Source organism: Pocillopora damicornis, chromosome 5 (assembly GCF_964200805.1).
Source record: "Pocillopora damicornis chromosome 5, jaPocDami1.2, whole genome shotgun sequence".
Classification (NCBI taxonomy): Eukaryota; Metazoa; Cnidaria; class Anthozoa; order Scleractinia; family Pocilloporidae; genus Pocillopora; species Pocillopora damicornis.
In genome coordinates this window covers 13,648,126-13,673,775 of record NC_142674.1, presented here as the reverse complement: position 1 = coordinate 13,673,775, position 25,650 = coordinate 13,648,126, and the positions used below count along the sequence as shown (strand labels likewise).

At 38.2% G+C, this 25,650-nt stretch overlaps 1 protein-coding gene across 1 annotated transcript; it reads left to right on the top strand.

The window, feature by feature from the left end:
* Window positions 1-10,212: 10,212 nt before the first annotated feature.
* On the top strand, window positions 10,213-25,021 carry LOC149045437 (fibroblast growth factor receptor 1-like). The gene is made up of 19 exons (XM_089205906.1): window positions 10,213-10,231; window positions 10,929-11,204; window positions 12,009-12,332; window positions 12,939-13,202; window positions 13,336-13,617; window positions 14,866-15,114; window positions 15,471-15,716; window positions 16,632-16,904; window positions 17,076-17,376; window positions 17,686-17,796; window positions 18,766-18,956; window positions 19,506-19,622; window positions 20,544-20,728; window positions 21,582-21,701; window positions 22,137-22,213; window positions 22,343-22,383; window positions 22,760-22,856; window positions 23,445-23,541; window positions 24,007-25,021. The coding sequence occupies exons 1-19, from the start codon at window positions 10,213-10,215 to the stop codon at window positions 24,157-24,159; spliced, it is 3,423 nt and encodes a 1,140-aa protein (XP_089062032.1). The 3' UTR covers window positions 24,160-25,021.
* Window positions 25,022-25,650: the final 629 nt, after the last annotated feature.

Sequence of the window (25,650 nt, the reverse complement as noted above, 5' to 3'; positions counted from 1 at the left end):
ATTTTATAAATGTAACCGAGAAATGACATTTCATAGACCCAAAGTTTCGACACTCCCGTCTCGTGCCTTCATCAGGGTTGATCTAATTGCTGCGACAAGAGGTCCTTTTATATTCTCACTAATTACCTGCCTGAATGAAGGCACTAGACTGGGGTGTCGAAACATAGGGTCTATGGATTGTAACTTCACGGTTACATTCATTAAATCTTTTAACCAGAGTAGCATCAAACCATGTCTGATTGTCCATCTGGTTGCCTTGTGAACTTTTATATAATATATGTTTGTTTTTTTTTCTTATAACCTACCTTAACTGGCAAACAGATCGTAAGTATGATTTTTTTAATAGTAATTTGGAGGGTTTCAGTTGTCATTTGCCTGCCTACAAAAGCAATAAAAATCATGTAGCACAACGTTATTTAGTCTTGGCAATAGTTTAAATTGCATTTTTTTTATTATCATTATTAAGAATAAATATATGAATGTGAAATCATAATTACAAATATACATGTCCTTTATATATATATACATGTTTTTCGTTTTGCTTCCGAACCTATGATTGGAAATTGAATTACGTTGTCTTTAACTGGGCTCTAATAAAGATTAGTATTCAAGGTGGAAGTTAAGCAATAAAAGATCCTATATGATCCCGTTGTCCAAGTTGGTTAAAGCTTTAATGGTATGTGTAGTAGACCACAAAATTGAGATTTCATCGCTTTGAAACTAAGAGTTAAGGTCATAATTAGATAAATGTTTTTGCACTAAACCAAACTGTTGATCAGAAGTTCTGGACGACTTACTAATGAATATAAACCCACTCGTTACTGAACTAATTTAATTCATTTGTTTTTCTGTTGACTTTTTTCATTTCACTCCTTGGCCTTGGTATTTGACGAAAACGATTAGCAAGTAAGTACAAATTTATATTTTAATCTGTAAGGATAATTTATTCCTGGTTTATGTCTTGATATGTTAATAGACTTTGACAGACAATTGTTACGTCGAAAGGGCATGTGTTCCGGGATCGTCCATTCACTGGTGTTCAAATAAACTCCTTGCTTTATGGGTTAAGTTGCTGGACATCATTTGGCCATGTATCGGATAAACTAGACCCGTGGCTTGTGGTTAGCTGTGATATGAATAAACATCTAAACACAAAGGAGCCGGTAATACCCATGGGAATTGTAAATCATATATTGCTTATAGTTTTGAGATTATTGAATGTGTATTTTCGCCTCATTTTCCGTTCTCTTGACCCGCTTATTTTAAAGTTTGTTGGTCCTCCCACACATGTAACTAAAATCACTTATTTCTCTTTCCCTTAAATGCTGAAAACTTAGCGGGTAAGTTTCCTCGTTTGGTTGTAGAAATAGCTACAACATACATATACACATAATGCATTTCCCTTATACCATGCTGATAAACCGAAAAAAGGAGCAAAGTTTATAGACGTAGTCTCTGTCTGGAGATTTGAAAAGGATCATTTCCTACATTTTCCGGGACAAAATCAAGACAAATTTAGCTTCGCCAACGTTTATTTACCAAAAGAGAATACTTTTTCAATTTAAAACTGAATTAAGAAATGCATCCTTTCTTTGACAAAATTTAACGTTTATCTTTTGGAGACATTGTCTTATGTCGGATCCTGCTCTGGGAAATAGACGCTAATACTCTCCTCAAATGAGAAAATAGATTACTGGAAACCGATTCTTTCTACGAAGAGAGTTAGAAATTTAGATGTGGTACTGCTATTGAGCTATGCCATTTGTATCATTAACTGCACATCTTTTCTTATCTCGTCCTTTTTGCCTAGCAAAACCTGAAGGTAACTATCAATATCGTTCGTTCCTGTAACTAAAGTATACTCCAGTGTGTCAATATAAACTCAACAAGAGGTAATCTCATTATGAGGTAGGGAATCCGCAGGTGTATATCAATGACCGTTAGCGATCGCTGATACTATTTAAATATTTTCATTGAAAACGATGTTAGTTTTGTGGGTAGCTGTGTTAGCATAATATGTAATGACAGTAATTGATGTCTGCCTGCCTTTACCAAGGTCCTATAATGAAAGACGTTTGTGTGATCATCATTAGATATCATTGATGTTGGTTGGAGCCCATTGTCTGTTTGATTTACAAAACCTGTTATCTGATAATTTACTTTAACAGAGGGCATTAACGTAGCGAACAAAGCGCTAAGTTCAAAATAAATAAGTAAATGATTAGATCAATAAATGTCTTTGTTTGAATTATTTTTCCCTTTCATGGTATCTTTTCCGGATTTATAAGCGGGTGAGTGCATGTTCAGTTGATTACATGTTTGACGAGTATGGTGTGTGTAGCCTGTGGTGTGTATACATGGTTAAGGTGTTTTTTTACTCATTAAATGTGCAAAATTTCTTTTCATGTTCGCCTTACATCCTCATCCTAACTATTAACAGATTGTAAGTAGGCATGTTTTAACTGTTATTTATCAGCAGGCATGATAAAAATGGTTGATCAAACGAATAGTTCCCAACAAAAATGGAGGAAAGATAGAGTGTTTCTTTGTGGATCAGTATATCAGTATGCATAGGCCAGCATAGAAACAAACTTTTAATTTTACAAGAATTAAATTCCAGTGTCTCAGACCTCAGCCATCTTCTGGTGGAGTTTTGACAGCAAAATTTAAGAATTCAAAGCTGACGATATTGAAATCCTAGTTTGTTTTTTTAAAATGTTTTTGCACAGCCATCTATTTGAGAAATAGAAAAAATTGGCATTTTCCCGGGATAAATGAAAAATTCCTGCATGATGTTGGGAGCACACGAATGAGGCGAGATCGGGAAATTTTAAATTTGAAGGCTATAGTTTGAAGTCTCCTTGGACCTTAGGAACTCACGTTATCAACGAAAATAAGTATTTATTTTAGTATCCTTTATGGCAAGCTTCAGATTTATGAAACAAGGAAGCGATTCCACATATGACTCTTTTCCCACAACGTATTATTTTCAAAGGTTGCATGGCCTGGTCATCGTGGAATGGAGGCTGCAAAGAGTGCGGCCACGGCCAGTACAGGCAAAGAGTCGGTAAGTGACAAGACGAAAATTTCAGTATTTGTAACTCAAAGGCGTGTTTGTAGGTTTTCACTATTGTTTTACAGTTTCAAGAGACTGCATGCACATTAATAAGCTTTTATTGAAATGGATGAATTCTTGGGTATTGATGGCAAAATAGACTGCATTTAAAGTCATGGGCATTACGCCTTGGCCAATGGATTGATAACCAAACATGTAGGTTTAAGTTGCATTGAAAAAATGCATTGTTTGTCAGTTTCTCTATTCCCTAGGTGGACAATTTGGCGGAAAGTTCAGTACTTCTCCTAAATAAGTGGTTTCTCTGTATTAAAAAAAGGCTGACTTAGGCCCCATCATCATAACTTTTAAAAAATTATATAAATAACCTTACTTCTAGAATTCAACTGTTCCAGAACTCGGGAATCACGGCCTTGTAAATGTAAGTGGTTTCATCCATGAGGATAAAGTAAAAGACTGAACTAATTTCCTGTTTTAGAAATTGTAAAATGTTCCTCAACTGCCCTTTTATTAAATACCTCACTCTTCAAAAGAACACTTTTTTGCCGGAGTTTTATTATTTCCGATTAGATGCTATATTTATATTTTCTCTCCCAAAACGAAGGAAATTTTGTTTAGTCGTAAAACGAAAAGACCACCATTGCACCTGCTGCACAGTAGGCGCGATTTTGGCGAGCGAATGCTTAGTGCTCTTAGTATTTTCTTATCGCTGCCATTTTTTTATTTTTACAACATTAGGGAGTTGGGGATGAGAAGAAACTTTTACGAAGGGAGTGAGCGACGGTTAAAAGAAAGGAGAAGGGAGGGAATGGGGCATTAGTTATACATTAATCATTACTTTCCTTTTCAAAAATAAAGGTCCTCCTGAAATTAATTCTCGGCGAGAGAAGTCTGTCAAACTTAATTCAACCCTTCAAGTGGATTGTCTTGTGAGGGGTTTTCCTCAACCAGAGGTGAATTGGACAAGAGATGGAAAGCTACTTAATACCGCGAACAAGCTCACCATTAAACAAGTGACTTATGGAGACGCTGGTCAATACATATGCAGCGCTAAGAACAGTGAAGGGAAAAGTGAAGCAGCTTTTCAGGTTACAGTTACAGGTAAATGTTAATTTTACTTTTTCTCTTCTCGTTACTCTTTTCATTGTCTGTTTTTTTTTCTCTTATTTCACCTTTTTTGAATTGTGCTTCTTAATTCCATGGCCAGGTCCTCCTGAAATTAATCCTCAGCTCATCAATCAGTCGGTTACATACAATTCGCCTCTTCAGTTCAATTGCTCTCTAAGCGGTTTCCCTACGCCTGAGGTACATTGGACTAGGGATGGGATACATCTTGGCAAAAAGAACACTCTCACGATTCGTCAAGCGAGGTTTGAAGACTCTGGCGAATACACATGTAGAGCTAAAAACCCCACTGGAAGCAAGAAATCAACCTTTTGGATTGAAGTGAAAGGAGGTACAGTTCTCATTCATACAAAGTTAACGAAAAAGAGTTATGGTTCATGATTTTAACAAATGTTCAATTTCGTTACTGCAAAAATTCAAGAGTGAAGACAATGCTCATTTTGCGAATCAGATCTACGAGTTCAAATCACATAAAAGAGAAAATTGATTAAGGATAAAAAGGTATTTTAATGATGCTTTGATGACATTTAAAAAACGAGTTTAGATCAACCGGTAAATCAAACATAATGACAGAACTTAGAGAAAACGTAGATTCAAATTGGTCAAAAATCTATCGCCTATTATCCCGGTAAAACCATAGAAAACTGAAAAATTTTCCTGCCCTGCGAAACAACGCCATACTAAACGATATCCCAGATTTTAAGTTATCGAAAGCCTTTGGCTTAATGGAATAGAGGAGGACGCTTTGAATGCCGCGATAAAAACTAAAAAATTTATTTTCTTAACATTTATCAAGTTTTCTATTTATAAAATTTAGTTTAACTAACTGGTCGCGCCGTTTTAAGCTTTATATTTCGCTTTCGCTGCATCCTAACAGGAATTTGCTCATACTTTCACTGTATGAGCCAATGGAAAACCATTTGAAATGTTTTCCGAGGTTTCCACTTGAGATTCATGACTTCCTGCAGAGTTATCATGCCTACTTTGTTTCTCATTTGAACGTTGGGTCTTATATTTATGCTGAAATTTTTATTTTAATTACTGAGCAGCACCCAAATCATGTCATTCGAGGTTTTCTAAGCCCGAGAATAAAGGTGAGAACAGACTCACACGGACTCCCCATGTGGCTTTTGTGGTCGTGTCGAACTACAGCCTTCAAATTACATTTTTGCTCTCACGAGCGTGATTTTCCTTTTTGTGAGAGATGATCGGAGGTTTTTAAAGATTGCCTCCAGCAAGGGCTGAATCCAATGTTCCATCGATATTCGTTTTAAATTTTTAACTGCCGAGTGGTACGTTGTAACCTTTTGGATTTTGTGTATATGTAAGAGCCGATTGCCTAGAAGCAAAGTTGACCTTGACAGAGACTGAATTTCTATGATGTTTTCTAGGTACCCTCTTGCTTTGAAGCTTTGTTTGAATTTTAAAAGACACTCCTCTGATACGTCTTTCGGAGAGCTCGTTCTAAGCAATCTGATTGCTTGGCCTTCAATGAAACTATGTTTTACGCCTGGTGAGTGGCATTTGGCGAACTGCGTAAATTGAAAGGTCTCGGTCGGCTTGTAATGGGTTTTGAAGTCCAAGTTGGATTTTTTGCGAATCTCTCTCCTTTAAACACTGTGGTATCGAGGAAGGTGATTTTTTTCTCTGATATTTCGGTCGTGAATTTGATTGTAGGGTGGAAATAGTTAGCTCGTTTAATAAACTATCTACTTCTTCCCTGTTTTAATCTCAAAGGGAAAAAACGTCATCAATGTAATGTTTCCATTCTCTTGGCCTGGTTTCGCATTGTTGGATTGATTTCGTTTCAATTTTCGCCATGGAAATATTGGCAAATGACATTGCCCATTTTCGTTTGGGCCAGGGAAGTTCTCCTCATTGAATTAAAACAAATTTTCTTTGAAAGATTAAGCCAAGCATTTCCCTGAGGTAATGCGTCGGGATCGGTGCGTTATGGTCGTTGAGCTTTTCGTATGCTTCACATAGAATATTCGTTCCTTCTTCTTGAGGTATATTTGTGTACAAGTAAGAAACGTTCATTGACACTAGAATAGTATCTTTGCCTACCTTTGTTTTTTCTATGAAATTGTGAAAAGCAGTGGCATCCTTCATATAGGATTGTTGCAATTGCGCCATAGTCTGGGGCAGTGTCTGCACAAAAGATGGTTTTTTTTCGGTGGGGCCGTCGCATCCTGAGATTAAAGGTCTACCGACCAGTATAGGCATGTGTATTATCGTGAGCTTATAGAATATTGGTATTCTAAGCGGATTAGGAGTTTGTGAAAGCCATTTGTTCGTCATGTCATCGATGTGTTTGCCCTGACGCATTCGGTCAATGATCTCACTAACCCTTTTCTGCGTGTTTTTCACCATCGGCGCTCTGAAAGGTTGTAGTTGTAGTTGTATTCATGATGACTGTTGTATCTTTGTTTGCTTTTTTGAGGTTTAAAACAGAATTGTTTCTCAACTCTTTTAAAGCCATAACCTCATTGCATGACAATTTATTTTTTGGCTTAGTTACAGTAATCTCTGCAAGTTATGTTTTGACATTTTCTTAGTCGCTCTCATGGGCAATAGAAGGCTGAACCGGTGGCATCGAGTTGGATTTAATATGAAACGGATGTGCTTCTTTGTTTTGTCCGTGAAAGATGTTTTGGAGGTGCACTCGTCTTGCAAATTGCAAATTATTCAAAATCTTGCCAGAGTTGTTGTCTAATTTTACATTCGCTTGTCACGGGTGTTGGGATGAATTTGAGAGATATTTTAGGAATGTTTCATTTGTCTCCTTTTCTTTGGCTTAAAGCCTATATTTTAAAGTGTGTCTACGCCCTTTGTGTCTTATGCTTTTTGTTCTGCTTCCGCTGTTAAAGCCAGATTTTTTAGAGTCAGAGAATATGTCATGTTACCGTTTCATTACTCGCGCATAATTACACCACATTCAAAAGTTCCCGTATCAACGCGTGCTTGGGGTGTGAATAAATTAGTTCATCATGGCTGCGCATGTGCTTATTCTTCTTCAATCTAGAAAAGTATACTGCTTAACATGGTGTCAGGACCGTTTTTTACAGCGAGCCAGCTTCTCGTAGATACAACTGCCATTCAACCATTGAATAGCTTCTTCGGCAACATCTCAAACCTTCACCAACAATGAATCCTTCAGTCGCTTCCGAAAAGATATATTTTACAGAGATGGCCAACGGAAACCGGAGGATCCCCCTTTCACCCCGGCGTTCGTGGTGAGTCAAATTATATCGTTTGAGGCGGCACAACATACAAACAAGCTTTTGGCTAATTCCACCACAGAAGAACAAGTTCACTCTCCCACTTCCACGACAGCGCACAAATTGGTCAAAAAACCTCCGGGCAGATCAAGACCTGGAACGTTCCTTGACAGATATTGCTTTTTATGTGGCAGCATGCAGCAACACTACCGCGACATATGCCCAGCTTCAGGCCACACTTGCAGATGTTGTCACAAAACTGATCACTTTGCAGGCCTCTGTCAACAGGTTGCCAAAAGAAAGGAGCCTCTGGACCTGCCTCCCATACACCTACCCCACCGGGTCCCAGACGGGAATACATGAGATTGGTGGAACAAGAAGAGCACTCCTACACCCTTCCCGTGGAAGGCATACAGTATTAGAACTGCTTCACCATCTTAAGCGGGTAATCCCCTAACACTGGCGTCCCTACAACGGCCCCACCCTCTGGGAAAGGCCATTTCGCCTGGCTTCTTTTGGAGGAACCAGTCTCAAACTGCAGAGCGCAAATTCTTTTCCAAATAGATTCCGCAGCCTCTTGCAACACTCTTCTATCCTGCTACTTTTCCAGCATATCCTGGGCCAAGATTCTACCATCCGAAACTGTGATACCACCCTATGACAGTCCAACAACCAGATCCATTGGCCAACTTACCCTCCAAGCCAGTAAAGGTAAATTCACGAGTAACCTCACCTTCCTAGTCATTTTCACTGACCAATTAGCCTTACTCAGTACAGAGGCAAGCATAGCACTTGATGTGCTGACTATGCATGCAGACTACATGAGGAAATGCTCCATAAGTAACCCTCCCCAGCCACTGCTGACTGAACCTGACAGCCATCAGGAATCAGCAGCTGGGCCCCCTTTACCACCCCCGGATACGTCAATGCGAGTCTGGCCTACACTAAGCACTTGAACTCTGGAACTCATTTCCAAGAACTGAACCTCGCTCTTTCAAGGTCTGGGATTCCTCAGCCTACCCGTCGATCTCGACTTGGATCCAGATGTCAAACCCATCCATGCCCCCATTCAATGTGAACCCATTTCAAAGCTGGATGCATCAAAGCGGCCCTGGATGCGTATGAAACCACTGGCCAGCTAGTAAGGGTATCTCAACCGAGAGCCAAAACCAATCCCAACCAAACCGGGAAAAATACGGAGCTGCTTAGAATTTTCTTAGACCCTCAATAAAGCCATTCGATGTCCAAAGTACATCATCTCCACCTTGGAAGAAAACATCCACTAGCTGCATGGAAGGAATAGATGTAAAGAGGCAAACCATCCCCTTGTCCTTAAGATCATCTCTGATTACCACAATGTTCACACCATGGGGTCGCTACAGATGGACTAGGCTACCATTAGTCATATCCTCTGCATCAAAAGAACGGCAGTGCCAAATTCATATGGTGCTTGATGGCCTCCTAAGCTGCAGTATTACTTACGGCATCTTAATCCCTGGCTGCAGCGTCAATAACATGGAAGCCAGAATCGACCACGACCGCAGCATTATCGCCGTGCTTGAGGGATTTGAACAACGTCATGTCAAGGTAAATGTCAACACAATGAAATTCCTTATTTGCAAAGCCACTTTCATGAGCCATGTTACCACTACCGATGGCCTCCAGCCCAACCCTGTCACAGTTAAAGCTATGATCAACATGCCCACTCCAACCGAAAAGCAAGCAGTGCGCCGATTCCTACGGGATATTAATTACCTGGCCAAATTCTGTTCCGACCTTAGCAGCGTCACCCAACTTCAATACAACCTCACCAAAGAGGACATGCCATTACTGTGGTCAACAAGGCACCAGGAAGCCTTTGATTCAGCAAAAGCCCTAGCCACCTCTGCAGCATGCCTGACATACTTTGACGTAACTGCGCCACTGATCCTTCAAATGGACGCCTCAGACTATGGCCAAGGCGCTGCCCTCTTACAAACCATCAAACCTTACAGTAGCAGCGCCCTTGACGAGTCTTCTCTACGACCCATTGCGTACGGCAAAAGGCCGAATCACTACCGAAGAGTGCTATACCTGGCTATTGTTGAAGCCCTCAACACATTCGAGGAATTGCTTTTAGGAAAATCCAACAGAGTCTATACAGACCACCAACTCTTTCAGTCAATCTTCAAGAAGGACCTCGCCTTAGCACCTAAGTGTCTGCAAAAGATGTTGCTTTTCCTAAAGCGTTACAATTTTACTATTGTGTATAGAAAAGGTTCTCTCTTGAATTTAGCAGACAATCTATCCAGAACCCATGTCAAGACGAAGCCGTCAACCCATCCATGTCGGACACCTTCCCAGTGTTTCACGTTCATCTTGCTCGCTTGGACACCAACCCACTGGCCCTCACCAATACCACTCTCGAGTTATGTTTTTGCTCTCAGAAGTGTGTCTCGATAAGTTCATAGGAAACCCTTCGGCATCGCGCCAAATACCAAATTAATGAGTTTACCGTAACCAAATGTTAACTTGAGCATTCGAAGTAATTATAGAGAAAGGTAGAAATAGAGACTGCACCACTGTCTTACTCGGGTTAATGATCCAAACATGTCGTCTATGGTTGTTTATCAAATGTTTTTGTTTAAAACTTTGTTAGTGGATGGTGGCTGGAGTGAGTGGAACTCCTGGAGTATCTGTACCAAGCCAGTTGGTGGTATACAAACCAGACAGAGAGAATGCGCCAATCCAGAACCAGCATATGGTGGGAAACACTGCGATGGGACTGGAGCACTGCTGAGAGAATGTAGCAACATGTCAGTTTGCCAAGAAGGTAACATACAAATTGCAGCTTTTCTGATTTCAGTGGATGAAAACTTCTTTGTTGAAACAAAAAAGAACAAACACAGGAATAAAAGTTAGAATAAGAACAAATGAATGGAACTTCTGAGTTTTAATCACATAATCATCCAGGAAAAGTATATGAAATGCTCAAATTATCAAAAGTCAGGAGTTCATTATAAGTCAGAAATCCTTCATGAATGCACAAACTCTGTACCTGTACGGAATTCACCATGCTTTTCCTTAAAGAAACAACACAAATCTCCATTATCATTTGTACTACAATAGGTAATAAATTCTTGGCACAAGTTTTCGCTGATATTTGTGGTCACTCTGTAAGAAGTCTACACTATATGCATAATGGCGATTACGAATTTCTTTTCGTTGCCCGTGAGCAATACCTTTCTAGTCAAGCCGGTAAAGCTAACTATCATCTACTGACAAGAAATATGTTTGACAATGCGAGGGCCTCAGTTTTGGCATTGACCAGCTAACAAAGAAAATCATTTTAGCTAAACAGGAAATTCTTCCACTATAAACTGAAAAGAAATCTTTCAGCAATGCAAGGACTACTGTTACTAGGTAACTATATGGCGACATCATCGACACAAGAATTTACCTAAGCTTAATTAGTCCACGTTGTTTACTATTATCCTTATTCATCTATTGTTTTTTTTTAATATTTGAAGAATTTCCCCTGCGATTTGAAACAGAGAAGAACCCATCTGTCGGTACAATGAAGATATTCTCAAACAGCAGTTGGCAAAAGCTTTGTACCAGTCAATGGGATGAAGCAGATGAAAATTCAACCTGCATAGCCATGGGCTATTATGACAACGGCGTCTTTGCTAATTACACATGGTACGCAGAACGTGGCAATGCTTCAGAGATGTCCACCGACTACAACTGTACCATTCCGACCAGATGTCAAAACAACTTGGAAAATAAACAACAAATTTGCAAAGGTAATAATGAATTGCACTCATTTAATATCCGCATGATCTCCAAAGATGGTAACTTGATAGATTTACTCACACTCCGGTGATTAAAACTTTCCCGAGATCAATGATTGCTCACCTTCGGGTATCTTTAGGTTCTAAAAAGGTATGTATCGCTAAAAATCTGGCGGGTTTGTTTACGCCCTGAGGCGATTACAGTTGAATTGCTGCCGAAAGAAGAACCTAACTGCGCGGTTATGCATTTCGGTTTCATGAACTTCACAACCTCCAAACCCTTCACTAAGTTTCCTTAAAACTTTAACATCCCTCTAGTTTCCTTTTTTCTCCCTCTTTCGTGAAACTAAGGAATTTTACAATTTTCACCCTACTTATACTTAACTAAATGCCTTTTTCTTGATAATTGCATGAGAAATGCTTTAAAAATGACGTTCTAATTTAAAATGTAAATCACCCTATTGTGTTCGCCGAAAGTAAACGCTTTTAGGCTAAGAAGACACGTCTTGAATGTTCCAACATTTTTTTAATAAAAATCTTGTTTCACAATTTAAAGCACAGTCAAGAAGCAATGTAAAAGAGGTTCGTCGTAAAACATCGCTGCAAGGAAACTATGTAAATGTCGTGAACTACATCGGACAAAGAACGATAAATCCAACGTACGAATACTGATTAATTTACATCTAGAATTTCCCTTAAAACTAAACACTTAGACTGGCATGAACTATTTATCCTTTCGTGATTTAAAGGCATTCTTGATTCTTGATAACCAGTATTTTCCATCTTAATGGATTAAAATTTTTGTAATTCCATAAGTTCCTGTTCGCTTGAATGGCGCAAATGTGGAGTATGGAGGAAGAGTGGAAGTGTTTTACAAGGGGAAATGGGCAAAGATATGTAGGAATGAATGGGACTTTAATGATGTCAAAGTTATTTGTCGTCAACTTGGCTTTGAAGAGGCTTTAGCAGAATTTATTGGGTCAGACATAAAGGCTGAGGGAATACCTTTTGCAATGTCCGATGTCTCTTGCGCTGGAGAGGAGTTTGAACTTGCATCATGCGATCGCATCGATGGAAAGTTAAACATTCCACCTCAATGTCAAGCGGATGACAAGGGTTCTCAAGCGTTGTGTCAACCAAGTAAGCAACTAAATTTTTAGGTCTGATTAGTTATTCTGATTTTCGTGATTGTCTTTCTTCTTCCCACTGACCTTCTAAAGTAGAGGGTTAGGGTTAAGGGTGACATGACTTGGTTTAAGGGTAACATGAGTCGACTTAAAATGACTTAGATGATTTTGATTTTATCAACCGAGTTGATAATGTAAATTTGCCCCCGTAAAGAGTTTCAAAGCTAAATTTCGAGCGTTAGCCCTTCTTCATGGCGGGTGTTATACTCCCCCACCGACGCGACGCCACAGTTTCTTTAAGAACTTACCCTCCTTATAGATGATTCAACTTGGTCTTGAGGTGAAATGATGTTAGCTAGGGTGTACATGACTTTCATGAGGGTGAAATGACTGCTCATAAGATCACCTGACTTCAGTTAAGGGTTACCTAATGGCTAACGTGATTTTGTTTGGAGTATTATAACTAAGTTTAAAATACGACATTGTTAAAAACATTTCTCAATTTAAGCTTTAGCACAGGTTAATATATTCAACTTTTCTATCTCTTCTTGTAGTGTTAAGTACAAAAAATTTGATTTATTTTGATAAAATCATCTAAACTGAACTATTTTTTTTGCAGAAAACCAGACAGTGTTGAAAAGATATGAACTCTATTTTGATATTGGTAGCAGAGAAAAGCTTCACTGTTCTATACACAATAAAACCACTCATGCTAGGTGGTTCATTAATAGGCAAAAGCTTGAAATAACAAACTCTACTTCTGAAAGGATCAGAGCTGAAGAAAATGGCGATCTGTTCATTGATGACGTGCAGCTATCTGATGGAGGAATATATGAATGCCAGAGATTGGAATATGTTCGATATTACATTGTCTACATTAATGGTATGAAAACGCATCTTTTTATCTTGTAGAAATAGGCTTAACATGCAGGACAATGCCATGTAAGACAAGTACACTTCTGAATTTTCAACAGTATAGCTATGATATTGGTGCTTTTCATTACTGCTTTCAACAGCAAGATTTACTCAAAAGACGTTGGACCAACAAATCTTTATTGCGTACACGTCTGGCATTATAAGCTGTAGTGCTGATGGAACACCGAGTCCACAGATTTCTTGGAGTAAGAAAGGAGGAAAGTCCTTAGACCCGAAACGATTCACCCAAGTATCCAACGGCAGCCTGCGTATTGGTTTTGTAAAGCCTGAAGACAATGGAACATTCACCTGTACCATGAAACAAAGTAAAGGACCACAGAGGGTCACAAGCAGAGATAAAAACATAGTAGTGACAGTTACAAGTGAGTGACCAATGAGATAATATATAGAAAGTCATAAAGTCAGTTCTTCAAATGTAATGAATTTAATTTACTCAGTTTCAAAACCTTTTCGCTGTTCATATCCGCAGCCATGCGAGGCGACATTTTATCGTGGATATGTTTGTTGATTACGGTTGTTTTAGAGTAGGGTGTCCTGTTAAAAGAAATTATACTTAAGTTATTTATTAACAATGTAGTATCCTCGTCAGAACTCAGAGTAAGTGCCCTTTGATGAAGCTTATAGTTTCTTTTCAAGCTGGTAATGTGCTTAAAACGACTTCAGTTGGTCATGGTGACGAATTCAATTTCTGAATGCATTATAATCGTTTATCTCGCCATTAAGTTACTTTGGATGTGGATTGTGACTTTTTGACTGCATATTGTGTCTTCTTCGTGTTATAAGGTCGGTAGATATGCATGACCTTATGAACACTCTGTTTGACTGTGATTGGCTAGAATCCCACACAGGCCTCGATTGCCACACTTTGACTAAATGTTCTTTCTGAGTCCACTGTCGCAAAGTTATTATGTTCTTTGTTTCTTGTGGTCCGCATCCATGTTTCCGGGATGTCTACCCCAATGTTCAATTTATGTTGTAACATGCGAAATCTTACGTGGATGGCCTCTTTTACCCTGCGTGTATAATAATAGGATCACAATCAATGTACTCTACTTCAGTCCAGAAATGGTGGTTTCCAGGTGTCTTCTGAAACTGCAGAGGCCTTTGTCTAAGCATGTCGTTTCTCGATCTGCCATATCACTCGTTTAACCATTACTTGCATGGGACTGCATGTTCCGCTGATGTAAACTTCGCATTACTCACGGGGAATCTTTTAGACCTCGGACTCTTGTTTTAAAGATGCAGGCCCATGGATGGCGAGTGACTTGTTACTATTTATAACATCAGTGAAGTGAATGGAATGCTTTCGGTTCTTCAAATGCTGTAGCAAACTATCAGCGTTTTCGCGAACCAAGATTATAGGGTGATAAGGTTATCGAATGCTCCTAAAAGACTATAGCAATAACAGGGTAGACCATACTCTCCATGGCTGCGCCTTCTGTCTTTCGTAAACTGGTCCGAGATAATAGGAGTATGTAGACCTCAATACGAAGCGCAAGTGTCATTATCAAATGTTCATTATGTTAAGTTATGGCGTTTAATGTGTTCTGTGTAAATGATATTGGAATACCTCCGATTTTCCAAGGACATGTTATTTATTTACCTCCTAGTTCGACCAAAAGTGGATATTTCTGGAGCAAGCAATCTCATCATAGAAGGGAACAGTGTGAACTTGACGTGCAAAGTTGTGGAGGGTCGGCCTGAACCTCAGATCACATGGCTCAAGAATAATACATTGCAAGGACAGAGTTTGTCTCTCTTCTTTTCTGAGATAACAAAGGAGGATGAAGGGTGGTACACTTGTAAGGCAGAGAATGTAGCAGGCTTTGACACCAAAGACATTGACATTTCTGTAAAGGGTGTGTTCGTCAAGTGTACAGTAATTCTTTACACAACTTGATTAGTTATTTATTGCGAAGAACTGGAAAGTCTTTACACTTGTTCTTTTGTTCCTGCTCTAAAAATATTATGGTTTCATGGCTAAGCTAGTAATATAGCCTGACTAACATGGTTTTTGGAAGAATTTGTTTGATACGATCCAAAAATAGTTCATCGTTTTCTTCTTTTTAAATTGCTAGTTGTTAATTTGTTTAAATTTATTGTTTTTCTTTTTGTGGGTGGGGAGGGGGGGAAGAGGGGGGAGAGGGGGGGGAGAGGAGGGGGGCGTTGGGTGACTTCTAATTTTGCAATTTGTATTTATATGCTTACTTTGCAGTTCCACCCCGTGTTAGTGACGAGTTTAGAAATCTCACCATTGCATTGAACTCCACATTTGAAAAAGAGTGTTATTTGAGAGGTGACCCACAAGTATATGTCAACTGGACCAAGGATGGAGTGCTACTTAATAAAAACAACACCTTAGTTATTGGACAAGTGACGTTTGAAGATAAAGGCTATTATGAATGTACTGCTGAAAATGATTATGGAAAAGCAAACTCTTCCTTCTGGATCGATGTCACTGGTAAACTCTATATTGTAGTTTATGGCATTTATCAAACTTGTAACTTAACAAAGCGTTTGTTTTTAAGCTTAAGCCAAATTTAAATAGACCTATTTTTTTCTTTCGCTTTTCATCCTTTTCCTTTAAAAATATCGATGAACAAGGAACTAAGGAGTCATGATCTTATGATACATTTTCGTTAGTGTTAAAGGTACTTCATCAACTAGGCTTTGAGTGAATCATTACCTAAATATTAAGGATTGAAGTTGGAAAGAGATTTTAAATGAACATTCATATAACTTGCTTCAAATTACCAACATTAGTACCCTTTTCTTCTAGAAAAGGGTACCTGATCACGTACAGTTGATTCTGACTTACACACACCCAGATTGTTATTGAAGGTGAATCCGTGACCAAAGAATTAATTTAAAACACCTTCTGCTATTAAGGAATTGCAAATTCTGGGGTCCACTTTAACATTTTTATCCGTGAACTCATATTAAAACGGACAATTTGGAAACGTCAAATGACAGATTTCCTTTTTTTTTTTTTCCGATTTCAGAATACAAATGTTTTACATTGTTTTGATCATCATAGCCTAATAACTTTTCCAATTCAATATATACTGCTAAAAAAAGGAAACTGATTGTCATTGAACATATGTTTTTTTTAACATCACACTCAACAACCATCAAGAAAAGGATTAATTTTATTGGTACAACTAGGACAACTTCAGGGCAAACGATATCTTTTTATGCTGAAAGCGACGAAAACCTTCGAAAAAATTGACGTTGGTCAAAAATAGACTTGAACATCGCGTTTTTTGTTTTGATTTTTTGTCGTTGTTGTTGTTTCGTCGTTTTATCAAGGATTGGATAAATGGAGTTAAACTGGACTACACAAACCTTATTAACTTTGGATTTTTTTAAATTGAAGTATCTCCACAGATTATAGAGCCTCCGATAAACCAGTCTGTTACCGAAGGAAACTCTGTGAACTTTAGTTGTCGAGCCTCAGGTGTGCCAACACCAACATTAGTCTGGGTTTTTAATAATGCTGACCTGCCATCTGGTATCAATCAATACAGTTACGAAGGAGAATCATTCCTGAAACTTTTAAGCGTTAAAAAAGGGATGGAAGGGACTTACAAGTGTGAAGCGAAAAATAAAGCAAATACAACTAGTTCCTCTGCAACTCTGCGTGTTTACGGTAAGTTTAATGTTAATGACGATAATGATGATAATGACGCTGACCGTGAAGACGACGCCGACGATAACCATGGCGATGACGATGACATGACGCTGACACTGAAATGATGCTGACGAGGAAAGTGACGAACGTGGACCATGATTTTAATCAATTGCTTTTTTCTTAACGTAGGAAAAGCCTTAGCTCAAATTGTTCCAGGTCATTATCCGGCACTCACAGCAGGAGACAACCTCACATTGACCTGCAACGTCAACGAAGAAACAATAAATGTAACTTGGAAAAAAGATGGAGACTCACCACCCGAAAGGGCAAAGATTGATACACGATTCGATGACGAAAAGAGTACATTTGCTATAACTGGAGTTGTGAAGGAGGACAGTGGTGTGTATTCTTGTGAGGCACGTAACAAGCTCGGTTTTGTTGCCCGTTCCTTTGTAAAAATAAACGTCAAAGGTAAGCTGGTGTTACCGTTGTGTCTTAAAAAAAACATACAACTTTACCGATTAAAAAATACATTTCCAAATAGATTAAAACTATTTTTTAATTAAATACGAAACAAATATGGGTCACCTGACCCATTTACATAAAATTTCCTTGCATCGCTCTATGAAATTCAGGTCTTTCGTTTTTAAGAGCAGGTGTCAATCACAGGTTAAATAATGTGCCAAGCTATTCCAAAGCTATTTCGAAGAACTTGAAGTTTATTAGTACTTTTACTACCGTCGAGATTTGTCTAATGGTCATTTATCTATCTTACACAATTAGCAAAGCAAGTGCAAAGTTTCAACACTTTGTGGTATTACATTGGTGGATCAGTGGCGGCAGCGATTGTCATTTCGCTTGCCTGGTATTTCTGCAAGCGTCGAAGGACAGGTGACGTCCATTTTTCTTTGTTATTTCAGATTTCTTTGTCTGAAAGTAAAAGAAGGAAATATTTAAACTTATTTTGCATGTCTACTGGGGGGAAGGGGAATGATGGGACACTAAGCTAAGAGTCTTAGAGTAGAAATATTTTTATAAGAATTACTCGCGTGCGGCCAAAAAAATGCTAATTGTAGATTTTTTTCACGTCTGTATATGGTATCATCATTATAATTTCCATTACTGTTAACGGTGTTTGATAATAATTCTAAATTCAGCACTTAGCACGTCCCTCCTAATTTATGCAAATTTAATATTAGTGCCATTACAGAAAAATTCTTTAAGAATATTCGATTTGATAAATTAATACAAACTTTTATCTTCTTTATCTCCTTCATTTCGTTATTTGGAATTGCAGCTATGGCTCTGTAAGTCAACTATTTCACCTTTTATTCATCAAATTCATCAAAAAAAAAACACCCGGCATTACCTTCCTCATGGGTCACCACCTTGCATGATGACGATGACAAAAATCATATCGCAGTGACTTTACATTTATCGTGTTTATGATGCATTATTAACATTCATCAAGCGCTGTTAGAATCGGCTTCATTAGTTCGTTTGTTTAATTTTTTTTTTATTTCAATAGTATCTTCTACCTATTCTCGGTTTGATTAATTTATAGATTTATGCGTTGAAATGCACGTAAAATTTTCTGATTTTAAAACCAACTGTTTCTTGTTTAATTTTAACAAACGACGAAGCTATTGTTGAACTTCATCCGATCGACAAAGTGTATTCAAATAACAATAATTACTGACATGTTTTGTAATAATTTATGCTTCTGGTTTAGTAAAAACATTGATTTCCCACTATCGGCAAGAGAGATTATCTCCCCAATCAATTTTTTTCCTTCTGATCTCTCTTTTCTTTTTATCACTTTTCTTTGTTTTGAACCTGAAAGTATACAAAGTATACAATGTTAATTTCCAATATTTAGTCCTGACCAAGAGGAGGCAATTCAAATGGAGCCATTGAATGCAGAGGTAGATGAGTGGGAGGTTGCGGTGAACCGTGTACTGCTTCAAGACGTCATTGGACGAGGGGCGTTTGGAGCCGTGTGGAGAGCTCTCCTGAGTTCGCCAAATGGACAACCTGGAAATCGAACAGTAGCCGCTAAATGTTTCACGCGTAAGTCTCCTTCGATTTGTTCTTGATTTGTTCTTGTTCTCAACATATGTTGATCTCAGGGGTGGTTATAGAAATGTTTTATTTGGAAAGAGGCAGGGGGGGGGGGAGGGGCAAAGGTGGTCCAAAATTACTTCTTGACCAACGCACACCTTCCTCTTCTTCACTCAAGGTTACGCGCAGGAAAAAAGAAACAAAAGGCGGGGGTGGGGGGAGGGAGGACAAACAAACATACAAGATAATCAACCAGTTTGGCAATAAAAGTGATCCTGGCATTGCAGTAATGCTGCAATAGTTCTTGTTTCCATCAAGAAATATAAAAGGTCACAGGTATGGCATAGGTCACTAGGGGTGGGGGGGGGGTGAGTTGGGCAATCTGCTAGCTTGGGGGAGAGGTGAGTTGGGCAATCTGCTATCTTCGAAAATTATCATTCAAATGGTAATAAGAAGAAGTAAGGTTTGTAGCTCAACCGGATTCTTTCTGGCTTGAACTTGCATAGAACAAATGTATTAATCAGAACGTGTCTCCATTAATGTATACTTTTGTTTTAGCCACTGCTGGAGAGGATGGAAGGAAATGTTTGATGAGAGAAATTGAGCTGGGTAAACTTATCGGTGAAAACGTTCCGCCAAACATTGTAAAGTTCATGGGCTGCGTTACGACACAAAGTAAGTACTAAGCGTATAACATCTTTTCTAGGTATATTTTATTAACGATACTACAAATGCTGAATGAACCCTCTTAGGACCTCCTAACATGAGTTCCGTAACTGGGATGTTAATGGAGCCAAGTTTGTCTTTTTTCGGTTTGGCAAATAGACTGTTTTTCTTCGAAAGCATGTATCCAACGAGAGTTCATTAAGGTCTCGGTCGGATAGCTTGAAATCTCGTGAACGGAGCTAACCAGCTTTATTACACCCATTTTGAAATCACTGGTGGTCCCTGTAATCTGATTAGCTCTAATTGGTGCGATTTATTCACAAATTGCACCATTTTTTTGCTTTATGAGGAGGCTACACTAAAAACAAAACAACTAATCAGACTTCAAGGCTTGTTTAAAGTAACCGATCCAATTGCAGGAAGATGAAAGACATGAAGTGTCATGTGGCAAATTTTGCAACTTTTGTTTCCAAAACTCTTTTTTTTTCCTCCCAAAAAGTGGATTAATTTAATTTGAAACTGGCTCAGTATTGTAGTAACAAAATATTTGAAGTCCTGTATTTGGGCGATTTCAAAATGGATGTAATAAAGTGGTAATTGAACTCTGTGTTGTGCAATTTTGGTCTGAAATCATACTTGTGATTTCAAATTGAACTCGCGCTGCGCGCTCGTTCAATTTTGAAATCACGCGTATGATTTCAGCCGAAATTGCACTCCACTCAGTTCAATTACCATTATTAATTTCTCCCTTTAACCTGTAGCAAATATTTGAAAGTAAATTCTGATGAAAGTAGATCCTAAAAGAATGAGTCCTTCGTGTAAGCTAAACTGCTTTATGAAGAGAGCCATCAGGAATTTTATCTTTGATATACGGTAAGAAGCCTTGACATAGGATTTATTTGCTTTTTCTCTTTTTTAACGCCACTTAAGTTCATCCCATACTCATCATGGAGTACTTGCCATGTGGTGACCTACTTGGTTACCTGAGAAAATGCCGAGGAGTGAGGGATCGGTATTATCTTGGTGAGGGAAGAGCTCAGAATTTGACCAACTACGATCTTGTGCTGTTTGCCAAACAAATCGCCGCCGGTATGGTGTTCCTTGGAACGCGAGGTGTAAGTGGAATACCTGTCACGTGTCAATTCTAACTCAGATAAAATCTTTCAGAGATTTAAACTTTTCATTTTTCAATAGCTCAGATTTTGGCCAACATTTTTGAGTGCTTTTACATTAGAGAAATCTCTGAGTTTTTTTTTGCCATAATACTTTTTGTTGACATTAGCAGGTCACTGCAGATGTCAACAAAATGAGCCAAGAGACGAGAGTAAGGTTCATAATAATTCGGTTGCCGAGCCTCAAAAAATCCTGGCTCTTATTACCTGGTATGGTATTAGGCTAAAAAAAGAAAAGACAAACTCATGCAGCTGTCAAAGATCGAGTATGCGCTGATGGTTCATTTTGGCTAGTGGCGCGTCGTATAAATAATCTGCGCTACATACATACATACATATATGAATATATATATTTATATAAAACCTTATTGCGACACTTAAAAAAAAACAAATCAAAGGGAAAAATGGAACTCCCTAAAAATCTGTAGAAGAAAACAGAGGTAAAGAGAAAACCATCTCGTCTTTTTCTTTCTTGGAACACAACGGGTCCTCCGTTGGCTTACCATTTCTAAATTTTATTTTATTATCATAATTATTATGATTATCAGCATAATTATTACTATAATCGTTATCATTGTTATCATTATCGTTAATTTCGCTCTTGTAAAAAAGTCAAATTTGTTTTTTGATAAAGGAAGAAGAAATCTTAGTTTTGTCAGCATTAAATCATTATATAAAGCTGCCTTAGTTTCAGCCCCTTTATTGTTCTAACATACCCAGACGTTTAATTCACAGCTGTATTATATAAACCTACCTTTTCTTAACTCTTATATTCCGGCTCCTCATCTTCTGATAGATCATCCATCGTGACCTGGCGGCTCGAAACATTCTCCTCGATAACAACTATGTTTGCAAAGTGACGGACTTTGGTATGGCATATCAAAGTTTCAAGTATGGCCATGGAAATGCAAAAAAGGTAGAAAAAACTTTTTTGGTTGCTTTAGTGCGGTGTTTTCTGGAAAAAAGTTGGAAGTGTCAACATATTCTCTGCATAAAGTAAATGTACCTCGACCACCAACAGGGTTTCATAGCTCACTTTTACTTACAAGAAAAAAGCAAAAGAAAGCAGAGTTAGAAATTAACAGAATAAGTACCCTGGCCTGGGTATCAGGATATGTCAATTTCACTAGCGTTTTTTGTAGAAAGCCCTGTGAAAGGAGTTACGTTTTCTGTTTTCCGTGACAACTTTACGAAGGCTAACATTGGATTGACTTATAAGGGAACGACAAATGCAGCTTTCTTTTCACATTTTAACATGTTTACGTTATGTAGCTTCATATTTTTTTAAAGATGGCTTTGAAAAAAAGGGACATAAGTTTTGTAAGGCAAACGTTTATTGGTTGTTTTCCAGGGATGTTTGCCAATCAAATGGACTGCACCAGAGATTCTGCTGGGAGAACTTGCTGGACTTTCCACCTTGAGTGATGTGTATGTATAGATATGCATATTAATCCACCAACTTAACGAACTGATTACCTTTGGATTTTTCTCTATTATTTCACGTCTAAAATTCACTCAGCGATTAACTATAGAATATTTCTGATATGCTCTCGTCAGGTGGTCCTATGGAATCGTCCTGTATGAGATAGTTACCCTTGGTAAGCCAAGCTATGTTCAATCAATACATTTAACGCTTAGAACAGCAATGTCCAAGCGCTATATAGAAGTAATGCTATTTTTAAACGGCTAAATATATATGAAAGTCATATGTTTGAACTGCGGATAAATACGTGAATGAAAGTGATCTTCGCAGTAATGAACACTACTTAAGCAGTAGTGAAAATAAGGCCTGAAAAAAAAAATCGGACCTCTACGGGATTTGAACCCATGACCTCTTGTCGTGTCACACTTGACCATGATCATGGTTTCCGATCACATTGTGTAACCTTGAGACAGTGTCACCGAGAACTGTCGGTTACTTTAGGGTTGATATAATTGGAAATGCGACATGCACTTGTCCTTGTGCATTGACAGGAGGAATTCCGTACGACAGATGGTCCGAAGGCATGGTGGTTGCAGAGGTCACAAAGGGATATCAGATGCCAAAGCCCGATCATGTTGATAACAAACTGTGAGTTGCACTTTTTTAGCATAATACTAACGTGTTCCTAAAATAACCTAAGATCCAAGACGACACATTTATCGTTCTCATTGCCGAAATCTTTGCAATAAAGCAATTGGACTACAATCATATCAGTAACTTTCCGTTATGTGAATGTGAACCAGGAACATACCGCATTCAGCTGAGATACGGCTTGGACAATTATGACATCAAAATGTATTTGAAAAAAATCAGAGCGAGTGAAGGAGTGCGATATGTTCGACGTCTCACAACAAACTTGAACCATTGCCTACACTATTTTCAATAAAAGGACAAACCTGAACTATTGCCTACACTATTTTCAATAAAAGGACAAACCTGAACTATTGCCTACACTATTTTCAATAAAAGGACAAACCTGAACTATTGCCTACACTATTTTCAATAAAAGGACAAACCTGAACTATTGCCTACACTATTTTCAATAAAAGGACAAACCTGAACTATTGCCTACACTATTTTCAATAAAAAAAGGTTCCTGTAGGAGGACCTTTTTGGTATTCTTTGCACAATCCATAAAAAGGTAGTTAAGAGTAGACCATCATTGTTAAATTTCAGGTATGATATCATGAAAAGGTGCTGGAATCGTAACCCTGACTTCCGTCCTCCTTTTGAAAACCTGCGACGAAGAATGGACACATACATTCGTGAAGAGGTTCGTTACTAGAATTGACAACTTCCCAATATTTTTATGCATTTTAAAGACTCGAAAACTTTTCAAACTTCTTACCTTGCCCCATGTGTTAGGAACAATACTTGGTAGCTTTGGCTTTATTTCCACTCGCTCCATAAGGGCTTCGGCTGAAACCATTCATAATTCTGATAAGAGACATTTTCCAGCCCGTCTGGCCATTTACAAGCATTTCCACTTGTTGGCTGCCTCTGATATTTACGGCGGTTGTGATCGTCCCTAGGGCATAAATCTGCTCAGTTCTACCCACCTACTTGCAACTTCTCTATTTTCAGAGGGGAAATAAGAAACGCACTTAGTATATCCGCGACTTTAACCCAAAGAGATTCTCAGTATGCCGGGGAAGTGATCACACTTTTCAGCTTGACTTTACTTTGTTGTAACGCTATGCGGCTAATGTGTAACCCTCGTTTGTTACTTTCTTTTAAGACATATTTGGAACTTCTTGACATGGGTGCTTATGACAAGGCAAAATACTCCAGGGTTGAAGATCTCGGAGATGAAGATGCAGGACCAAGTGAGGAAGTTGCAAAGAAGACCTCAGCTAAGAGATTGGGAAAATGGGCCAGTGACCGTCGTTAGGGTACATAATCGTCACTTCTCGGTGCTAAACTAAGTGTAGGTTTGTGTTGGTTAAATTTCTCTCCCTATAATTATTGGAAGAACATGTGAAACCTTTGTCCTTGATTGACAAAATGATAATAATAAAAGTACAAGAAACTAATTAATTAATTCTTAAAGAATGCCTATAATAAATAATTTAATCGGTGTCAGAATAAGGAATATTGGATAGATATGAATTAAACTTCTGTAATAGATTAAATCAGAAGAGAAAGAAAGAAACAAGCAAAAAACAACCTACTTGAAAAACGGCTCGTTTATGCCGATAGATGTACTTGGCGAGCTTTTCATTGTTTTATTGTGAAACCATTTACTAAATTTGTTTGTGGCAGACCTAGTAAGAGATCTCCTAACGGCGATATGAAATTTGGTAAAATTTTGTAGTTTGGTAATGAATTAGTCGTGTGGTATTAACTAGCATTATCACTTAATGAAGTATCTTCTTTAAGTTCCATATTGCATCACTTCTAGTGATTTGTTTAACTTTCAAGTTACCTTTATTTGAAAACAAGCGAGAGCATTGTTATTGACATTTACCGTTTTGCTGCTAGTATTAAATGCTTTTGTCATAAACGGAGAGAACCGTCTTAATAGAGTGGGAGTTAATTCAAATTAAGTGCTTTGGATTCGTATGAGAAAGAAAACGCCATGCAAAGGGTTCATACTGTTTTGCTATGGTAAATGGAGTGCTTGTTTAAAAACCGGGCGAAATGAGAGCACGGATGAGCGTTTAATTTTGTACGCTATCCAAACACAACAAGTTGTATTTAACATAATGTAAAACACTCTATTTAATATCTGCAATAAAAAGATTAGAGGCTTATCTTACGACTTTTTATTGATTACCAAGTCAGTTGAGATTGAAACCATTCCGTATCCTCATTAAGCTTTTGGATGACGTCATCAGTCTTAAGCGCCGGTCGCATCTATGAAATGGCATCTTCATGTATATCACCAAATGAGATATCCACACTCTCAACTTTTCACACTTACGGACGAAGCTATGGCTGGCCGCGTCTTTGACGCATGCTTTATCGGTCTGTTTAGAACTGCGTGCTTGTCAAGGGGAACCTTCGAGTTTGTCATCATGATAACAAAGGAGTCAGTTAGGATTTGTCGATGTTTCGCTGTTATAAAATACACTGGTGGCAATATTTTTTAACTGATTCGATCATTTCAAGATGCAACAGAAGGATAAGTTTTAAGTGCCTCTGTTATCAATGTTCTGATCCACTGTACTGCTGAATTGCTGAAGTGTTTCAATCCAGATTGACTGACCATGGCATATATCTCCCCGATTTATCTCTCCTCTGATATAATACTATGCCGGCTAAAGACAATCAAAACTTTTTTATTATTTCTTGTTATAGTTCATTTTCTATCCCCTCATTATGAAAAAAACTGTAATAAAACTCTTCAGCACTGGCTGTAGAAGACGGTTTCTTCAAGGGG